General features: G+C 35.5%; 1 protein-coding gene across 1 annotated transcript in view; it reads left to right on the top strand.

Moving 5' to 3' along the window:
• The first annotated feature begins 64 nt into the window (after positions 1–64).
• The window catches only part of LOC139122680 (MOB kinase activator 1B), a 28448-nt gene continuing 9030 nt past the window's right edge, over positions 65–19482 (top strand). The window contains exons 1-4 of the mRNA XM_070688290.1: positions 65–272; positions 10758–10924; positions 16627–16720; positions 17747–17880. Of these exons, the coding sequence (XP_070544391.1) occupies positions 259–272; positions 10758–10924; positions 16627–16720; positions 17747–17880 (409 nt within the window). The 5' untranslated portion in view covers positions 65–258. The remainder of the gene's footprint in view (positions 273–10757; positions 10925–16626; positions 16721–17746; positions 17881–19482) is intronic.

The raw sequence follows: 19482 nt of genomic DNA, 5'->3' as shown, positions 1-19482 counted from the left end.
CAGAACGAGGATGGGAATAAATATCGTTTTCTCGCAAAGTCTCGGGGAATCGACGAGACGTGTCAACACATAGACTTGAGGTCACTCAAGCTCAGTCTACTAATACTCGGCGCAACTGGTGCATAGCGTAAAGTGTGAGACGGAGACCCACGCAAATTGCCGTCGTCGTGCACTTGAAAATCGAGGAGTCGTTCAAACGGCATTACAACCATTCCTTTGGCAACTGCATATTTTCATTTCTGAGACGAACCGACGAAAATGAGCTTCCTTTTGTAAGTATGCCGAACCCTCATCCCGACGCAGAGTTTATTTTTGGGCCATACGGCCATCTTGATTATTACTGTATATCAACATTCTTGGGCCATGAGTTTTACAGTCAGGAACTAAATTCTCAATGGGGGGAGGGGTTTCCCAACCGATTCAAGTCAGTATTGAAGTCGTCAGTCAACGTGAACTGAAACCATAGATTCGTTCTATGATTCTGCCGAAACAGTCACCCTGGAGTTATTTTGCGCCTGTATATTGGCAGTCAGAACGTCTGCAGTCCCCTTGCCTTTTGCGCATTCTTTCACCACTTGACAATACGCTGTCATTTTGACGATTTCAATAGTCCAACATTATCGGAAACCGTGAAGGTCTTTCTTATTTTATTACCAGTTAATTAAATGACCTTTCTAAACGTTCCGATTATGTTAATACGACAGACAGAATATAACGTTTCGAAATTCCAGACGTCTGAAAAAATCGAATGCCCGTTATTTGTAATATCTGACATCAGCAATCACAACATTCACACATCATAACCTGCTGTGCTCCATTTTTTTGATTATATGTATATGACTGGAAGACAGGCCGTCTTGCAGTAAATTGTCAGTGTCAAATATTGTAATGAAGCATCTTTAGCTTCTTTGATTTTCACACGGTCATGAATATGACTGAGACAGGGTTATTCTACTCGACATTTTTCATTCTCAAAGAATTGTAAACGTCAAGTAAATGTTTCAACTGTTGTAGTGTTAAAAACAATGTGCGTGTGACATAATTTCTAATCATAGGATATAGTTTTCTGAAGTTTTCATATGTATGTGTGGTACACTCGAACAAAACACCAGTGTTTTTCTTTTACATGTTTGCTTATTTATTAATTTATTTAGTATTCTTTAAAAATAAGTGTTTCAATATTACTTTAAGTATTTGTACATTCACAGTTTCTAAACTAAATTCTTCGTCATTATGTAAACAAAACATCAATGAATCGTTGGCAAAAAACCAATAAATTAATGTAACAAAAATCATAAAAGTAAATAACTGTATTTACACAATTTTTTTCAGCAAACTGAGATATTCTGATTCAAATAAATGTAGCACCCATTCCAACATCCACTAATTGAAGGGACAAATACCCCCTCCCAATGTAAAGAAAACATCATAATCAACCATTAGCTCAACCGTGTTAATACTACATCATGTTATCAGCATGTGTTTGTGTTTGACATCAGAAATTGCTAGTTTCTTTTCTCTCAGAAGTCACTGAGAAGAAAGGAAGGAATGTGCTAAGGACCTGTCTATCTGTAATGTTTATATATGCCAAAATAGATAACTGACATTCAGAACAATACAAAGTTGATAAAAATGATTGCCAGAAAACTGACTCCAATTAATATTTAACTATTTCACCAGGTTCTAAATAAAATGAGCCTCGACTCCACATTACTTACTTCTACAACAGCTCCCATAATCTCCCTAGTGATGATTTCATGTTAGTGCTATATTTCATGTACATACTGCATTTTAGCATGAAAACTACAGTAGATAAGGTTTGTTTTCAGAGGTTCTCTGAAGGTGTACCCATAAAAGTAACACTGTCCATTATCTTATCATCTGCGTAGACTACCAATCTCTCTGTTACATAATGAACATGTTTTTCTTTTTGTGTATAGTCTGTATTTAAATTGTATTTGTCTTGAATAATTATACCATTTAATTAACCATAAAATAGCCATTAGGGGGATTTTTTTTCAATTTCTTTTTGAATACCACTGAACTCAAGGTCAGAGGGTGTTTGGATAGGGGTGTTTGTAAATTACTTATTGTACAATGTAAACTTAGCAGGTACGTAAATTGAACACTATTTTCATATTAAAAACATGTTAGTAAATTAACAATAACATACAGGTGTTGTCCCTGATAAAATTGGCCATTAACAATCACATACAGGTGTTGTCCCTGATGAAATTGGCCACATCTTAATTTTTAAAGGCGCCCTTCTCAATCCCAGGTTCTTGCATTAGCGAATGTGTCAACAGCCCATTAACAGTTTGTCATTCTTTTGTTTTCCATTGAATATTTTATCAAGTAAATAACATTTATATTAGATAAATCTGATAATTGAGTGGGGTGGGGGTTTAAACACTCTTTACACAGGGTAAAGAAAAATCAAAACAAGTTTCTCTTTCAATTGATGATGAACAATTTCTGCTGAACTGTTTGCTTGGCATGGTCAATGGCAACTTCAGGGTCAACTTTCCTTGTAATTGAACAATAAAGGTATGTTTGTCCTGGAAGCTTCCTGGATTTAAACAACAGAAATAGCGCTGATTCACTACCTGTCCAAACTATGCAGACAGAAGGCCATCTCTGTCCAATTAGTGTATTGCCAGTTAATATAAAACTAATGAATGGATTGCCCTTGCGCAAGTCCTAGATTCCTGCATTCATTGTTTTGGTGATGGTACTGTAATGTACTTCTATTTGACCAATCAATACTTTGACGATCTTTGACTTCAAAGAGAGTTGAACGAGCTATCAATAATGTCAGTTTAGTTACCAATGAGCATGTACAGCATCTGTAAAGATTGCTTCATGGGAGCTACTTTCCTGATACACCAGTTTTCCATACTACATATGTTTCTTGTTTATCCAGTCATGTCCATAGCCCTTTGTATGTAGACTGATCTATCCACCAAACGTGAACAAGATTGTGCCAAAATCGGCGATTGATTTCATTCTACAGAGTATACATGAGGAATTTATCAGGAATATAGCATTGAGAAGTCATGATATAAGCACACAGGTTTCAATAACCCTGATCAATGTAAGTTGTGAAAAGATTAACCCTTTGAGTGCCAGAATTTTTTCCCACCTAAATTTTAGGGCAACATTTTACCAGTTTTTGAGAATTTTTCTGTAAATTTTTTGGATACTTTTGGACCAAATAGACATCATATTTCATTTGCTACAGTTCTTTATCAAAATTTTGGCAAAAATCTGAAAAAATTGACAAGAGTATATTTTATAAAGGTGACAGAAATTGACTTTGGGCCCAAAGAGATAAGAAGGCCAGTAAATAACGTTTTCATCGGGTCAGGATACGTATAATTTTGAAGCATGTAATTTGTTAACTTTCTGACTGCCCGTCTTTTCAGAAACTCTTACATGTACATACTTCATACATGTATGCTACGTGTACATTTACATGTACCGCAAATTAAAAACATACCCTTGTCTATTAAACATTATCAGTTAATCTTTACAAATAACACCCAAACTAGACACGGTAACATACAGTAGCTCATTTTATCAAAAAAAAAAAGAACTTTTAATTCCTAAATTCACTGGATGTCTTGTTGCTAGGTCAGATAATCCTACCATAAAATTCCTTGGTTACCATATACCATACTTTGAGTATTTCAGGATGCTAACACTGTGGAAAAAGGATGTTAATGGCCAATATCCTGAAATAGATCTGCAAGTCTCTGATGCAATTGTGTACTTTGTCACATGTGTGTAATACTGATAAGTTGTCATTCTTTGTTCTGGAGGAAACCTAACTGTATTACGTGTTAACTTTATTCTGCAAGAGCTGACTTTTAATATTAGGTCAAACCAAAAAGTCCCCTTTTTAAATTTTTTAGGAACATCATTTTAATTTTTAAAGACAGAAACAGGATAATTTTTTGGGGAAGTTTTTTGCACTTTACATGACATGCATGTATGCAACTTTAACCCTTTGAGCGCTGGAATTTTCTCCCGCCAAAATTTTAGTTCATAATTTACCAATTTTTATGAATTTTTCTGTAATATTTTGATAATTTTGGACCAAATGGACATCACATTTCATTTGCTATAGTTTTTCTCAAAATTTTGGCAAAAATCTGAGAAAAATTGACTGGGGTTTATTTTACATGTGTAAAGGGGACAAAAATAGACTTTGGCGCTCAAAAGGTTTTAACCAGTGATAATGAATTCCTTCATCTATGTTACATGTTGGGAGTCCATTATGAGAATGTTTGGTGCTCAATCAACTGTCATGAGAAGTATAATTACATCTTGAAAAACACTAATGTTTCCGTTGAATATTTCCACAATACTTTACAAGATTTTCTTTACTCTATAAACCTAAAATAGAAACAAACATTTAGAGAAATAATGGTATTTTCTGTGTGACTAATTTTATATTTGCTGAGACTAACAACACTGCGATTGTGTTAAAAAGTTTTTTCATCTTCAAAATTCCACCATATCTAATAATGGAGCAACTTGCATTCATTTCATATGATGATTGATCTTCTATTAAAGTTCTGATAATAGTCCACTTGCCCACATTTACATGTAAATTTCATTTTAAACATGTCTTCCACCATAGTGAGTTGAAGCTGTATGTGTCATAAATTACAATTGACATATCAACTGACACACCCTTTGAGCATGCAGTGACCTACTTAACACACACTTGTTGAATGCACACATGTATGAGCATTAGTATTTAATGACAGAAAATTAATACTGTATTAGGTGTTATCATTGTGCAGCAGACAATAGTTTAATTAATGTGGGATTTCTATATCTGTGAACCATGGTATACTTCAGTACTGTAAAATAATATATCATGATCACATTTTCAAAAGTCAACATCCCAGTGTTCTTTGCCAAGGTCAGGGTAACATCCACACACATTTTACTGCCAAAAAATTAGAGCAGTGACTAATTAGCATCACTTTTGTGCATATTAATCTTGATATTCCGGACTCTTTTGCTGCAATTAGCGAATGTATAGGTACAATGGGGGTGCCTAACTGGCTAACCTCCTCCCATGGAGAGTCCTTCACCAATGTTGGTGAAATTATCTTCAACTTGCAGGCCAAGCCATTTCGTCTATCACGGCTGCCTATTGCTGAGTATATCTTTATGTGTCATGAGAAATTCTTGAAAAAGGAATAGGGATTTAATAAGCTAACAATAACATTGACAGTTGTAGCATAGTTGCATTTAGGTATTTGGAAACAGAATATGATATCAACGCCAAGATTGTACAGTGTGTGCTGCAACTACAAAAATACATCAGTTACTGTGTATTTGCTCATGACAATCACGTAACCATAACATTGATAATATGGTAATGTAATGACATTAACATTTGCATATCCATCTTTGAGATGCCAGTGGTGGCGTTCAGTTTACGTGAGACTTATCCACAGGCTGTACTACAGAAAATGATTACATACAGTTAAACCGTATGTAATCATTTTCTGTTTTGCATTTTACATTCCTTTAAGAATGTGCAGTGTTGTAACAGAACACCACTGACCACCCATGGTAACATAATGAATTCTTGAAAATATAGCTGTTCGCAGTGTACACATTAGATTCTACTGCGTGAATTGAATTTCCAGCAGTAGATTTCCTTTCATTAATACATGTATACACAGCCAGTGTTTTTTCGCTGTTACTGTACGCTTGGATACACATGTGAATGGTTTTGAATCTAGGGTAAACATCTGTTGTGTCCTTTATAATATATGGCTTCTGTATACATGTACTAAAGCTACCCTGGTAAGATGACCAAAGAACTAAAATAACATTTGGGCTTTGCTGTGTAGAGACTCTTGTCAATTCAAATTTTCAGAGAGTCTCATTCCACAAATTCAAAACATAATTCTTTGACCCTAATACTGTAAACTTACTGTATAGAGTGCATTTTAGTATTGTGTATTGAATGTTTTGTGTATTTAAACAGACACTTGACCTTCAGGAAGAGGTTATTAAGTGATGCCATATGAAATGATGATAGATCAAACAGCAGGAAATCTTTCTTCAGCTTGACATGCATGTCAGTCAAACAGTCAAATATTGACACATTACTCCTTGCTTGTCACAATTATATGACAAATGTTTAGTTTATTGGGAAGTTGTACAGTATACTGCCAGAATGTGTTGATATTTGGTTGTTGGTGAGGGACCTTCACAGTCACCTGATGTGATGTCCTTGCACAGAATCAAACAAAGGGAATTGATGCCTCAGGCGCAGTTTTGGTGGAGGAACTGTACCTGGGGCAATAACACAGTTCCTTGTTATGTTTTAGTGTTTTAAAGGCCTACGTCAGACGTCAGATTGTCTTCCCAGGAAATCTACTCACCAGATTACAATTTCAATGAAAAACAAAATGCTATGACATCCCCCATAATCCTCTTACAGACTAGAATAAACTTGATCTCTGGGATTGAGTCCCTTACCTTTTAATTAAATGTATCTTTGACCAGTTTGAGCTGCCAGTGTGACAAGTTTCAGTGGCAAGTCACTCCAAAATATTTATATGAAGAAATCAGTGAAGTAAAGCCAGCAACAGACACAAGTAGCTCTCAATGGTCTACTCAAGCTTGAACAAGTGAAGACAGGTGATTCCTTGATATATTTTATCACAATCCTTGCCCTAAAAACCTCTCTTTATGTGTTGTACTTAAAGTAGGCAATTCAGGATGTACTGAACATATTGTATCACTTGACTTTTGCATGGCAAGTCTTTATCCCCGAAAGATTCCAAGCATTTCGCTCTGTCATTAAAACTATGCATTAGATATACACCTATTTAAAATGTGCTGTAATGTTAATGATTTGGAACAGCTTGCTGGTTGATTTGAAAGATTTTTAGTGATCTGTAATTAAGGTCAGCATTGCTTTCAGAAATTTGTACCTGGCACAGAGACTTGCCCTATTTGAATTGAAGTGCTTCATGAACCATAAATTAAGTACTGTGCTTTGTGTTCTGGACCCAGTCATGTATAGAAAGTACCCTGATGCAGTAGGCTTTTGCTGGACAAACACAAAATCAACGTTTAGTCTGAAAAACCCAACAGCCATGGAAAGTAGAATCATTGTAAACTGCTGAAGTTTTACAGGATCTAACTACACTTTTACAACCTCCTGAAACACAGTATTAAATATTAAGGTTTTGCAGGCAGTTCATTGTATTCAGTGACTGTGTACTGTATTTACATTCTATCCAATAATAGGTTCTTTACAATGGAAAATTGTACCCCTATGTGGAAGTTTATTCCGAAAATTACCAAAGCAATAGAAATACATTTGTCATAAACTGTTTAAATGATCCTATCAGCTTTTATAAATAGACACTATGCTGCAATCAAGTGACTGGGAATAGGTCCTGTAAAATTCAACAACTTGCAGCAAGTTGATTTATATTATAACACATGCAGACAAAGAAATTTATATTTTGTGCAGACAAAGAAATTTATATTTTGGGCCTACTAACAGTGGACAGCAGTTCTCACAACTTGCATCAGAGTCTTAATATAAATGCAGTGCGATGTGGCCCCAAATTTCCCTAAAGCAAAGTTATCGCTAAGTGTAGTTCACTGTGCAAACAGACGATCTGCCGACAATGATTAGGCACTTCAACCTCACCATGGTAACTCCTCAGTCAAATTATATGGCGCTGATTAAAAGCAGCAGGGTGCTCGTGATCCAACCTATCAAAACTCAAGTACACTGTACTTCCATGCTCCCCAGTACTGCCCATGGTTGATCATCATCAACGTTTCTGTAAAGTGTGTTTTATTTTTCCAACCAGATCAATTTCTCCACACCATAAAATCAACCTTGTTAGGGCATTGATAAATTAAAGATCAATTCAACAGACTACTAAGCAAGGGTTTTTTTCCATAAAGTTCTTGATTACCTTTATCAAATACACTACAGCTGCGTAGTGCAGTTGGCAGTAGAGATTGAATTTTGACCATGACCCTTGAAATTCTATTCCTCCTACCAAGACTTACATTGTACATCTGAGTGTGTTTTGCAACTGTAACTTTTTCACTTTGCAAATGACAAAACATGAACAGATGCATTACTAGTACTTTGAAATCAACCAGCATGCAATGGTAGAATTGTTTCTAAAAATGTTTTGTAATAACACAGAATGCTTACATAGCAAGAGGCAGCCTGCTCTTGTCAGTGCTAAGGAAAAATAGTACTTCACTTTTGTTTAATCTAGGATAGTTGCTGTTCTTCTAAACGATTGTCTTTGATTCACATCCTTCCATAATAACTAGCTTACACATGCCCTTTGAAGTAGAGATATAAACTTAAAAATATATCTAGTTTTCATTCAGAAATGTGCAAGTTTAAAATCACTGTGATTTTTGTGGTCATTTATTCAAAAATGGGTAAGTCTGTACAATCATCAGTGTATTTTATGAATCCACCAAAATATAATTTTAATACACAGGTAGAGGTACTGGTGTATATTAATAATTTACGTATCTGTATGAGTAATATGTTTAGATATCAGTCATATTTACTTTGTGATATATACATTCATTTATTCATGGAAACTGAACTGAAAGGTTTGTGTACATGTACATGACACGCCTGCGGTGTAACATCCCTCAGGAAATTACATTTAGTATACATTGTGAAATATGTTTCACTCTTTCACCTGTACAGTTTGGTATATCCCATTGTTTTCAATAGAATGGGTAAAGAAATTGGGGTGAAATGGCTTGACAGTCCTTGAGGGTGACATTACCATTATATATGATATCTGTAGATTTCAAAACAAATGTGTTTCCACACCTGCCTGGCAGGTATAGTCTGTACAGTATGTGTATGTGTACTTGAATTTCAAGTGTTCGGTTCTTGGAAAAGAAATGTGCACTGAGAACTGTTCTCACCATACAACTTGACAAGATGGTATCAAGGAAACAGAATAATGCACATATCTGGAATATCTCACATCTTTGGAATTTCTGAGGCTTTCAGGTGGCTGGGACCATAAATCTTGGCACTTTTGCTATTAAACGCAAGCCTATTAAATGTCACTATACTGTGAACAGGAAAGGAAGGATACATGCACCTGTAGTGTGTTTGTATATATAAGCTTTAACAAAACTGGTAGTTCAGATTGTTTCCTGTAAGCATGTTGCCATCTCTAAATTTCAGTTGATGAGAAACTTGCAAGTACAAGGTCTTTCATCCAAAGATGTGAGTATAGACATGGTAAATGAGAAAATGACTTGAGTTACGCTCCACTACATATACATGCATATGCATGTAATCTTATGTTATATAGTGACATTTCAAAAGTATAGAGCTGCAGCGGTTTGTGGAAATTAATTGTATCTTAGTAACATAACATTACGGTGACCAAAATGAACTTTTAGGTACTAGTTAGGGCAATTAAACAGGGTTTCATAAGAGTAATTTTCATAGCAACCGCATTTGTAAATACACACACTGTACTCATGCTGTACCCACTATACAAAATTGAAATACAGAAAAATAAAGCAGTTTGTATGAAAAGTGGCCAGTGTGAAGATGTTCTAAGGTGTGGTGTAGGATGCAGGGAATAAAATGAGTACCACACAGTGAACCATATTTAGCCATTGTAGTTGAAATGCAATAGGTACATGTACATTGTAAACACTGTATGGTTGCATACTATTTGCCCTTATCAAATGAAAAACTGCTATACGTGAGTACGTGGATTCATTAGATGCATAAATGCATTAGATGACGTTTGTGCATGGTTGCCCCAACACCTTAATACTGCTTTTATGAAGTTCTAATTGCACATGACTCCCACAGAGAGATAAAAGGTACACACGTACTTCACCTGAATCACAGAGATAAAAAGAACCATTCTGTACCATCTGTGCCAGAATACATAGTGCTTTTTAGTATTTTCCCTCTGGCTAAATGTATAGAAAGTAATTCAGGTGTCTGCACAAATGAACAAACCATGCATGGATGTATACATATCCAGGATTTCAAAGATGCAACATTCAATAGAATATTTGTGTGTATAAACAAAATGAGAAAAGACACATCCATGTAGACATGTACAATGGAAGTTAGATGTGCATGGGCCTTTGAAATGGTTCATTCCCTCAGTGTATCCATACATGTCGCTGTCACAATGAAAATAGAAAGGGTTTGAGCTATGTTACCAGAGTGATGTTTTCCTAACCCTTTGAGTGCTGTAATTTTTCCGGCCAAAATTTTACTGCAACATTTTACCAATTTTTATGAAATTTTCCTGCAACTTTTTGATAATTTTGGACCAAATGGACATCACCTTTCGTTGGCTATAGTCTTTTACTAAAATTTAGGCAAAAATCTAAAAACAATTGACAGGGGTATATTTTATAAAGGCGACAAAAATAGACTATGGGGCTCAAAGGGCTTAAAGGTATACTGTCACCTGTTCCAATTTTGCCACAGTTACCATGGAAATAGAAAATCTAACCAATCACAGATTTTAAGCGGGTGGCCGCTTTTTAAAAACAGCGCCCTCACATGGGCATTTTGAATACCAAGGAACGCCCCTCTGACCATATATGGGCATATTTAGATTACAGGTGACTGTATACCTTTAATTGTAGTGATGAATTTTACTTGCTGTTGTGACTTGTACAAAATGTAAGATTAAATCATGGATGTTTTTTCTCACATATTTTAGTGGAAGTCGATCAGCAAGAACTTTCAAACCTAAGAAGAACATTCCAGAAGGCACGCATCAGTATGACTTGATGAAGCATGCTGAGGCGACGTTAGGAAGCGGTAACCTACGCCAAGCTGTTGTACTGCCAGATGGAGAAGACCTCAACGAATGGGTAGCTGTCAATAGTAAGTTCATCGTTTGTCGGCCATCTTTTAATCCTCTTTCTACCAGGCTCCATAGACAAACCATAGAAATAAATACAACTTGGGAGGAGAGCTGTTCACCCCAACTTTCCTGTAAACTAGTCCCTTTTACACCAAATTGAATTTGGTTAAATGCCTCTTTACAATAGTTTCCATGACATTTCCAACAAATATTAGAAATCCAAGAAAGTTCAAAATAGCTGTCAACAGAATGTGTAGTTACTTGTAGGATAATTCAAATTTAATCCTCCACAGTGTTCTCCCCAGGATCAAGCAAAAGCGTAGCGGCTATTTGCATAATCTTTTGCATATCATTAATTTATATTTGCATATGGATGTAAGCTTGCACATGCACCCACGCATTCATGTACACTCACAACAAAATGCAATGGTAACATACAAGTATGCAATTTGAACATCATGGAAACTCTTTATTACACTTAAATAAATCATCACAGTATAGTACAATTGCAAATAAAATCGAAGATTCAAACAGTAACAGCAAGTTCAGATTGAAAGCAAGAAATGGTTCGTCAGACTCTGATTGGAGTTTCATTAATACATATATTGCTAATAAAATTGTCAAAAATTGCCAACAAAGAGGAAAATTCCAAAGTTTAAGCTTTACACAAGAAATGTAATTGAGTTTTATATCATTTTTGAACGACAAACACCGCGAATAATGTTTCATCACGGGGATCAATTTCAACCAGCCGCCCCCCCCCGCGTAACTACCAGTGCCACTGAACATCGTCGTTCGATTCTTGATTTTAAAAATACCACCAAGATGATCACAAGACATGAACTAAGTACGACTAGAATCACTCGAAAATCAGGTGTAAAATCTTTCAGAGAACGTGTCAGAGTGGAACCACACGCGACGCCAGGATCAATGTCAACACGTTGGCCAACATGGCCGCCGCCATATTGGAATTTATGCAATGTGAACTCGATCGCGATCGTGATCGTACTCGGACAAAAAAAAAGATTATCGTTGTAAAATCATAATCAACCTCACTAGTCAACTGCTTCTTTTGTTTCTTTTGCGGTCCATTTCGTTGATCAAAGCATGGGAATGTGATCACAGGCCCCGCTAGTGCTACACCGCCTAACTCTGTGAATACTTGTCCTCGATGTATACCGACTAAAGGTCTTTGTTGGTCGTAATAGTCGTTGTAGAATGAAAACTTGTGAACAACCCAGCCGATTCTTCTATTGTTTTAACGTTCCTCTCAACACTTACGGACAAGTTATCGGACGCATACCATACTTCACACCTTCCACTCTTTCACCAGGTTGAAAGTTGCAGTGAGCGCTAATGTGTAGACAATGCATGCAACAGCTGGTAGCTACGCAGAGCGCTAGCGTGTGAACTAAAGGATGGCGGAATATTTTAAAGCGTAGCGGGGAGAATCAAAGCGTAGCAGGGAGAGGCGAAAGCGTAGCGGGACCGCTACGCTAAAATGGCCTGGGGAGAACACTGCTCCATTTTCAGACTGTTACTGGATGTTAAACAGGTGACAACAAACAAATTTGGACTTATGTAGGATAGCTTCGTATACAAGTTTATCCAAAATAAAGCCTTCTTGCAACTAAATTCAAATTAGCAATGGTGAACTATAAACTCTCAACTCTAAAGAAGGTTTAAATTAAAGAGGAATTCTATTTAAATCATAAGAAAATCTGGAACAGTACTATTGAAGCCTCCTGCAGTAATTTTCCTCCAATGTTCATGATGAAGAACAGGATGAAGTTCTCTAAGCAAAGTATATGGAAAAAATAAAAACTTGAGTTGTAGAGATGTATTATTAACAAAATCACAACCCATTCCGACCAATAACTTCCTGCTTTCACTTACACATGCATACCATGTGCAGGAGTGTATACACAACACAGTTCCATTCAGGACAGTCGGAGCAGTCCTCAACCAATTCAGCTTGGCCTATTATACAGAGGAAGTGAAACTTTTACTCTGTGAAGTCCCAACGTTCGGTCACACTGAGAGATTATTTACAGTGACAGATGCAATTTATGAATTTCCCTTTGGTGGAAATTGTATATCAGTAAAATGAAATATATTTCAATGGTTGACAACAGCTTGTAAAAGAGGTGAAGTCAGTATGATTTCATCTTATTTTGCTTCATGATATAGTTATAAAGAAGACCCTTCGATAGAATACTTGATCACACCGTATGGAACTCTGTGAAGCATTTATACTGTGTGTCTGTCAACAGGTCACAGGCAGAAACTTGACAAATGATACCCACGTCATATTTGAATCGTCATAGTATCATGATTAATTTCTAATATTAAACAAATCTAACCAATAAGTTAATAAGAGACTGACATGTCCCGTAGTAATTACTATTACACATTTTAAACACTGTATGTGTGTGTGTTCCAATTACAAGTGTTGACTGTGCAAAAATTATATTTCACCAGATCATATTGCTGAGGTTTTGCCAACATAGCAGAGAAACAGAAATTAAAATTTATGAGAGAAGCAGTATGTCAGTGGATCTCTTGAGGTTTTATATTTAACGGCTGTGTGTAATATTTAAACCTTCTTCAATGAAAAATATTAATATCATGGCAGAATGTGTAACCTTTTGAACCCCATTTGTATCCATAGAACCTATTTAGAATCAAATGGGGTTTAGACATCATGAATTTTAATATTGGACACGCATATGTGGTTCAGATTTCAGATTTCCCCAAAGAAACTTGTAAGATGCATTAAGAAATGTGGTTCAGATTTCCCCAAAGAAACTTGTAAGATGCATTAAGAAATGGGTATTTCAACTGTAGTTGAAAGTGTCCAAAATATATTTATAGTTTGAACTGGGAACAGCCAATGCTCAATTCCATGAGTGATCCGAGACATCATTGTAAATAGTGTGTTGAAATAATATTCCAAGACCCGCTAGTGGTTGTGTTTCTTGCCACTTACATGTAAATATCATTGGAAAAATAATTTCTTACCGTACATTTGTATTTGTATGCCAATACAACAATAAAAAACATTAGACATTACACACAGGCTGCGATGTTGTCCGCAGCTTGAGGGATAGCTAATTTACATAACAATGTATAATTTGTATTTTCTTTTGTTGCAAAATGTATTCTTTTATGTTGTTATTAATATGAATAGATTGTTCCTAAAAAACAGAGGGGTGGCCCACCCCTAATTTCCCTTGTGGAGAAGCCTGTGCCATGTGTTGACAAGTGGTATACTGGGATTTTAACATATTTTGGGAAAAGAACAACCATAACAAAGTGTAATGGAAAGTGCAGAGAACATTAAACTTAATGGAGCTGTAATATATATTTGATTAATATTTAGAATTACTTTTCCTGTAAAATTTAAGTACCTGCCGTCTACAATCAGCATAGAAAATGAACTACCTGTCACTGAAATAGTGTTAAAAATAAATGCATAACATTGACTATTGCATCCCATTGAAGTATGAATTTTGTGTATAATGTTAACATGACCATCAAAGTCTCATTAGAAATTAAATCTTGTAATAATTTTCTTTGCCAGTTTTCCCATTATCAAGATTGTTGATCACATTAATTCTAGTCCTTGTGGTAAAGGAATTGCCACAGATACGTGACAAAAGTTTATTTTTCTTTCCAACCAGACCACTCAAAGTTATAAGCAGGTGAAAAAAGGTCATAGCAATCAGCATGAAGTTTCACCCTCTCAGGAAAGCATACATACACTATGTAAATAATGATGGGTGGGGTGCAATACAACATGTGCACTTTGAATCAAACTGAACTGTCACTGTAAAATAATTGGCAATGAATCATTGCCAGTTATATTTATAACTGTTGTAGTCTTTCTTCATGGGAAGGGCACAGTTTATTTTGTGTTAAGTGCTTAAGTTAAAATGGTATGTCAGAATTTTTGGTGAAATCGAATGAATAACGTGAGAATTTCACCAGTTGTAACCCCAGAAATGTGGCAAGAATTCATGTACTTTTTCTTGTTGGCATGTGAGTGTCTATTACAGTGCATATCACGTTGTTGCAAATTTCATGACAGAATGATGTCATTGCAATATATACTTCTAATTTGCATGTTGCACTCCATCAATAGCTTTCACGTAATCCCAAGTTGAAGAATGGATGTTGCTCATTCTGTAACAATATCCAGTTTTCTACTCCAGGAAAACAAAACTCGTGCACCATGAAACATGTGTAGAAAAAGATTTCAGTTCTTCAGTATTATACACACATAAAAGGCAAATCACTTTCATCGCATGGTAATATGTAGCATATTTGACCAAAAGTACCTCATTAGTGAGACATACCCCTTATTATTATTAATAATGTCTGTTTCCCTTAAACTCTGGATTTTATGTCATTTGATCTCTGAATATCCTCATTTTGTGCGAGATTATGTGACCTCTACAAAATTCTCAACAGTTTGTAATTCAGTTAAGGTCATACAAGTAGAAATGTGCCAACAATTGCTGAAAATAATGTATTAAGCTGTATGGGTTAGACTGTAAAATATTATCAAAATATTTTCGATCATTATTTACTTCAAATTTGATTTTCGTGACTTCTCTTTTCAGTTCAAAATGAACCGTATTGTAAATATGACCGCACAAATTCTAAATTGAGAAAAGTTGTAAGAGTTTCTAAGTAGAGAAATCCTGTAGTGGCTGAAAAAGAGAAGAACAATATTCTTATTACTGATAAAATTAATATATTAATATTCATTCAAAATTATTTATAGGGATATACCTTTAAAGGTGTGGGTGCATTGCCAACTTTTTGTAGGTTAGCATGAAACCATTTGCAGTGTTTACTTTTAGATGTGACCGATCACTTACCAATAATGTCAGTGCTTTTCTAGCATGAAGCAAATGTCATTTGGCTGATTGGTTTATAAATTCAGCTGATGTCAACCATATATACACTCACTGAGATCAAATACCTGGCACTAATCCGCAGCACTGCTGTTCTGTAATGTCGTTACATTAGAATCAACATACACCCACAATGTCCAGATTGATTTTACTCAAATTCAACCCATGTACAGGCAGTTGTTGAGTTGAAGCTGTATTAAAGGTACATGTAGCTGCAAAATTTGATTATGCAAACTTAGAATTGAAAATTTTTTGTACTCATGTTACCTTTGGCTGTAAGTTAATACAAAGAAATAGATAAATGAATAAATAGCAAAATTGAAACATATGAAAGGGACATTAATATCCATATAGTCTCTGCATTGGCCTGTCTCTTTGAAACTATTGAAATAGCTGTACACATTTGTACGTACATCATATGGAAGAAGTACCTCATACATAACAATAATAAGCCTATTTTCTAATATCACATGATGTTCAATAATTACATCTGCAAAAATTGTGAACAATGTGCATTTTCTTGAAAACGTGCCCTCCTATGAACAGCAAACCGTGTTTGGGTTCATTGAATATTTCTATCACTTTTAATAGCTTCTCTCCATCATGCATTAGACAGTTTGAATATGAAGGTGCCACTGCGTGTATTACTCTTTTACCCTCAACAAAAGTCGGACTTCCTGTACTTGCCATTCTACTTCTGATTGTCCTCATCATTGCTTGTTGACCAACTTCTATCTATATGTATTGCACATCAATAAACCTGCTTGAACTGATTCATTACTTTCATTTGTGCTTCACAGCTGTAGATTTCTTCAATCAAATAAATATGCTTTATGGAACGATAACAGAGTTTTGCACGCCGGAAACATGTCCAGTTATGTCTGCTGGACCAAAGTAAGTTCTAAGATACACATACACATATCCCCAGCACTCCCTTTTCCTTTTGTGGTGTAAATTCAACTTCATCATTGAAAACAAAAAGATGATTCCGTAGCACGGAATTGAAAACGTTTGTTGGTGCTTGGTTGAATTAAACCAAAATAAAATGAAAATTTGGCAGTGTGAATTTGATCTTTAACTTACAACATATTGTAGGCCCTTGCCAATGAGAAAGTCTCACATGTCTTAGGGGCTGTAGATAATTAAAACATGTAGTGCAATTTTTGCGCACGGTAATCAAATACAACCCTCCCCTAGACACAGAAATTGCATTTACCGTGTTTTAATTATCCACAGCCCCTGAGAACACACTGAAAGGAATCCTAACAGTGTGTATGAAGACACCTATTACAATGAAAAAATACAAACATACCCCATACAATAATGTTGAATGGTGCCACAGTTAAATATGAAACCAGCATTCTTCAGTTTTACCAAAATCTTGCAATTTCACTACCATTTGGTGAGACTATTGCTCTTTAAAAGTTCATGCATATTTCACCAAGGGTAAACTAAAGTGTACAATTAAAGATGCTATCATATTTGATACATATTTTTCATTCCCATCTAAGCAAAGAAACTATATACCTAAAACAGTGAAAACTATGTCAAGAATAAGAATTTGTCAATCTATCAAATATGTGAGTTGTCTGCAGTTTGCTGTCCATATTGCCCAGAGCACGAAGTAACCATTTCGACTTCATTGACTTCCAAAGAGTATAAGCCTATGTATTTTATTATCTTTGCTTGCTACAAATAGCACATTGTACTTAAAAGTACTGGAAAGGTATTCTATAATGGTAGCTACAACCTATAATCTAAAATCTCGGATCTAGCCCTTGTTTAAGCTAAAAAATCATAGTTTTGAGATGGAAATAAGACTATAACCTACCAGACGTTTGCAGCTGTGACCCATAGAGTTTTCAACAAAGACTGCATTTTGGTTGTATAGGGTTAATTTGCTCTGTGATTCTCCTCTAGGTATGAATACCACTGGGCAGATGGAACTACGGTGAAAAAGCCAATCAAATGCTCAGCCCCAAAATATATTGATTATTTAATGACCTGGGTACAAGACCAGCTTGATGATGAAATGTTGTTTCCTTCAAAAATAGGTAAGATGCTGGATTTGATTTTTGCACACATTTTAGGGGAGAACCATTTTATTCCTTTGGGTTGGGGTGAAGGATTTTTGTAGAAAAAATTTTAGACAGATGAAGAAGAGGAAAAACGAAATTAATTAGGTCCTGTAATAGCTTGAGAAGAATATAGACTGACAGTTGATAAAAAGTGTTGCCATACTCACTTCCTTCATCCCCAAACCCCCTGAAATCAAATGGTTGTTCCTTTATCACTGTTGTATTTCAGTTCCTGTTTTGGCTTCTGGAGAAAGGAACAAGGACCGTAACTTTTGATAAGATGGGTATTAGTCTTTTGATATGAAACAAAAACATTTTGTTATTGTTTATAAGTTTGTTGAAATGTACAGTATTGGCACAATGCATTTATCCCACTATTCAGTGTTGTTGTTGTTGTTGACAAATTGATTTCAGTTCTGACTTCAATCAGTCACCAACAACAACATCTGACATAACACACATACCATGTATATGGACAAGTTGAACATGATGCATTTCAAATGACCTTTGGTGTGTAACAAGATTCAGTATTTAACAGACAAAGCAACATTACCAGAAAATAAAGGAAAAGTTTAAGCTTATGGAGATTCAGACAAAACTGGTCCAATCTTTGCAACGACATCAGACTGTGTGTCCAAATTGTTTATTCCAAAAAGTCTAGACACATAAAGAGTCAAATGTCACTGAACCTGTTGACCTTTCCCACGTGTGGTCTTTGTTTACAGGTTGTGTTCTGTGACCTTATAGGTCATCAGAACAGATAACATTGATATATATATAACAGAGGTGTGCAGAGTTAATACTTAGGTTTTGCAGTCTGTTTCAGGAGTTAAAACTTTCTTGTAGCTTAGGAGATTACTTTAAAGCTTGTTTAAAGTTTCACATCTTTCAAAATAGAAAGTTGGCGGTGTCAAGTGACCTGTTGTTGTTTCTTCTGGGTAACTAGGAGTTCTATCGAATTTCAATTTACCCAGTGAGACTCAGTGTAAAATCTACCACATGGGAAATATTGAGGCTTCTATGGAAGATATGTGTCTTTGCTTGGGGTTTAACTTCAGAAGTGAATTTGTGTACAGAATCGGTTAGATTTAAGAACCTCATACTGTGACACAAACTAAAACATTCTTATCTTGGGAATCAACACTTCCATTCGCAAGCCTTTCTCCCCTTTTCCCTATGTTGAGATCCAACTTTGTTTTTGAAAATAACTGAGTTGGATTAAACCATGCTAATGAAAGGGTTGAATCCAATTACAGTAACATAACTGATAGTATTTAAAAAGTCAAATGTTCGCCAGACAACTCTGTGATGCACAAAAATCTGCTGTGTGGCAGTTTTTCTTCGCCCACTTCTTTCATTGAAGTGTAAATGTGCATGAGCTCACCGTATACAGGGGTCAGGCTGGCAGTTCATGTTGAGGTTATAGAGCATTTGTGTTCTGTGTTTACATAAAGGTGAAGGCCCATTGGCCATGCTTGCCTTTGAGTGGGCCATTTTGTTTTGCATAACAATTGGTACTGAAAAAGTCTTTCACTTTAGGTTAACTTGTTTTCTAGCAAACAAAAAACAAGGTGATAT

Source organism: Ptychodera flava, chromosome 22, assembly GCF_041260155.1.
Source record: "Ptychodera flava strain L36383 chromosome 22, AS_Pfla_20210202, whole genome shotgun sequence".
Taxonomy (NCBI): Eukaryota; Metazoa; Hemichordata; class Enteropneusta; family Ptychoderidae; genus Ptychodera; species Ptychodera flava.
The sequence above is the reverse complement of the archived record's forward strand: the minus strand, read 5'-3'. Positions and strand labels throughout refer to the sequence as shown.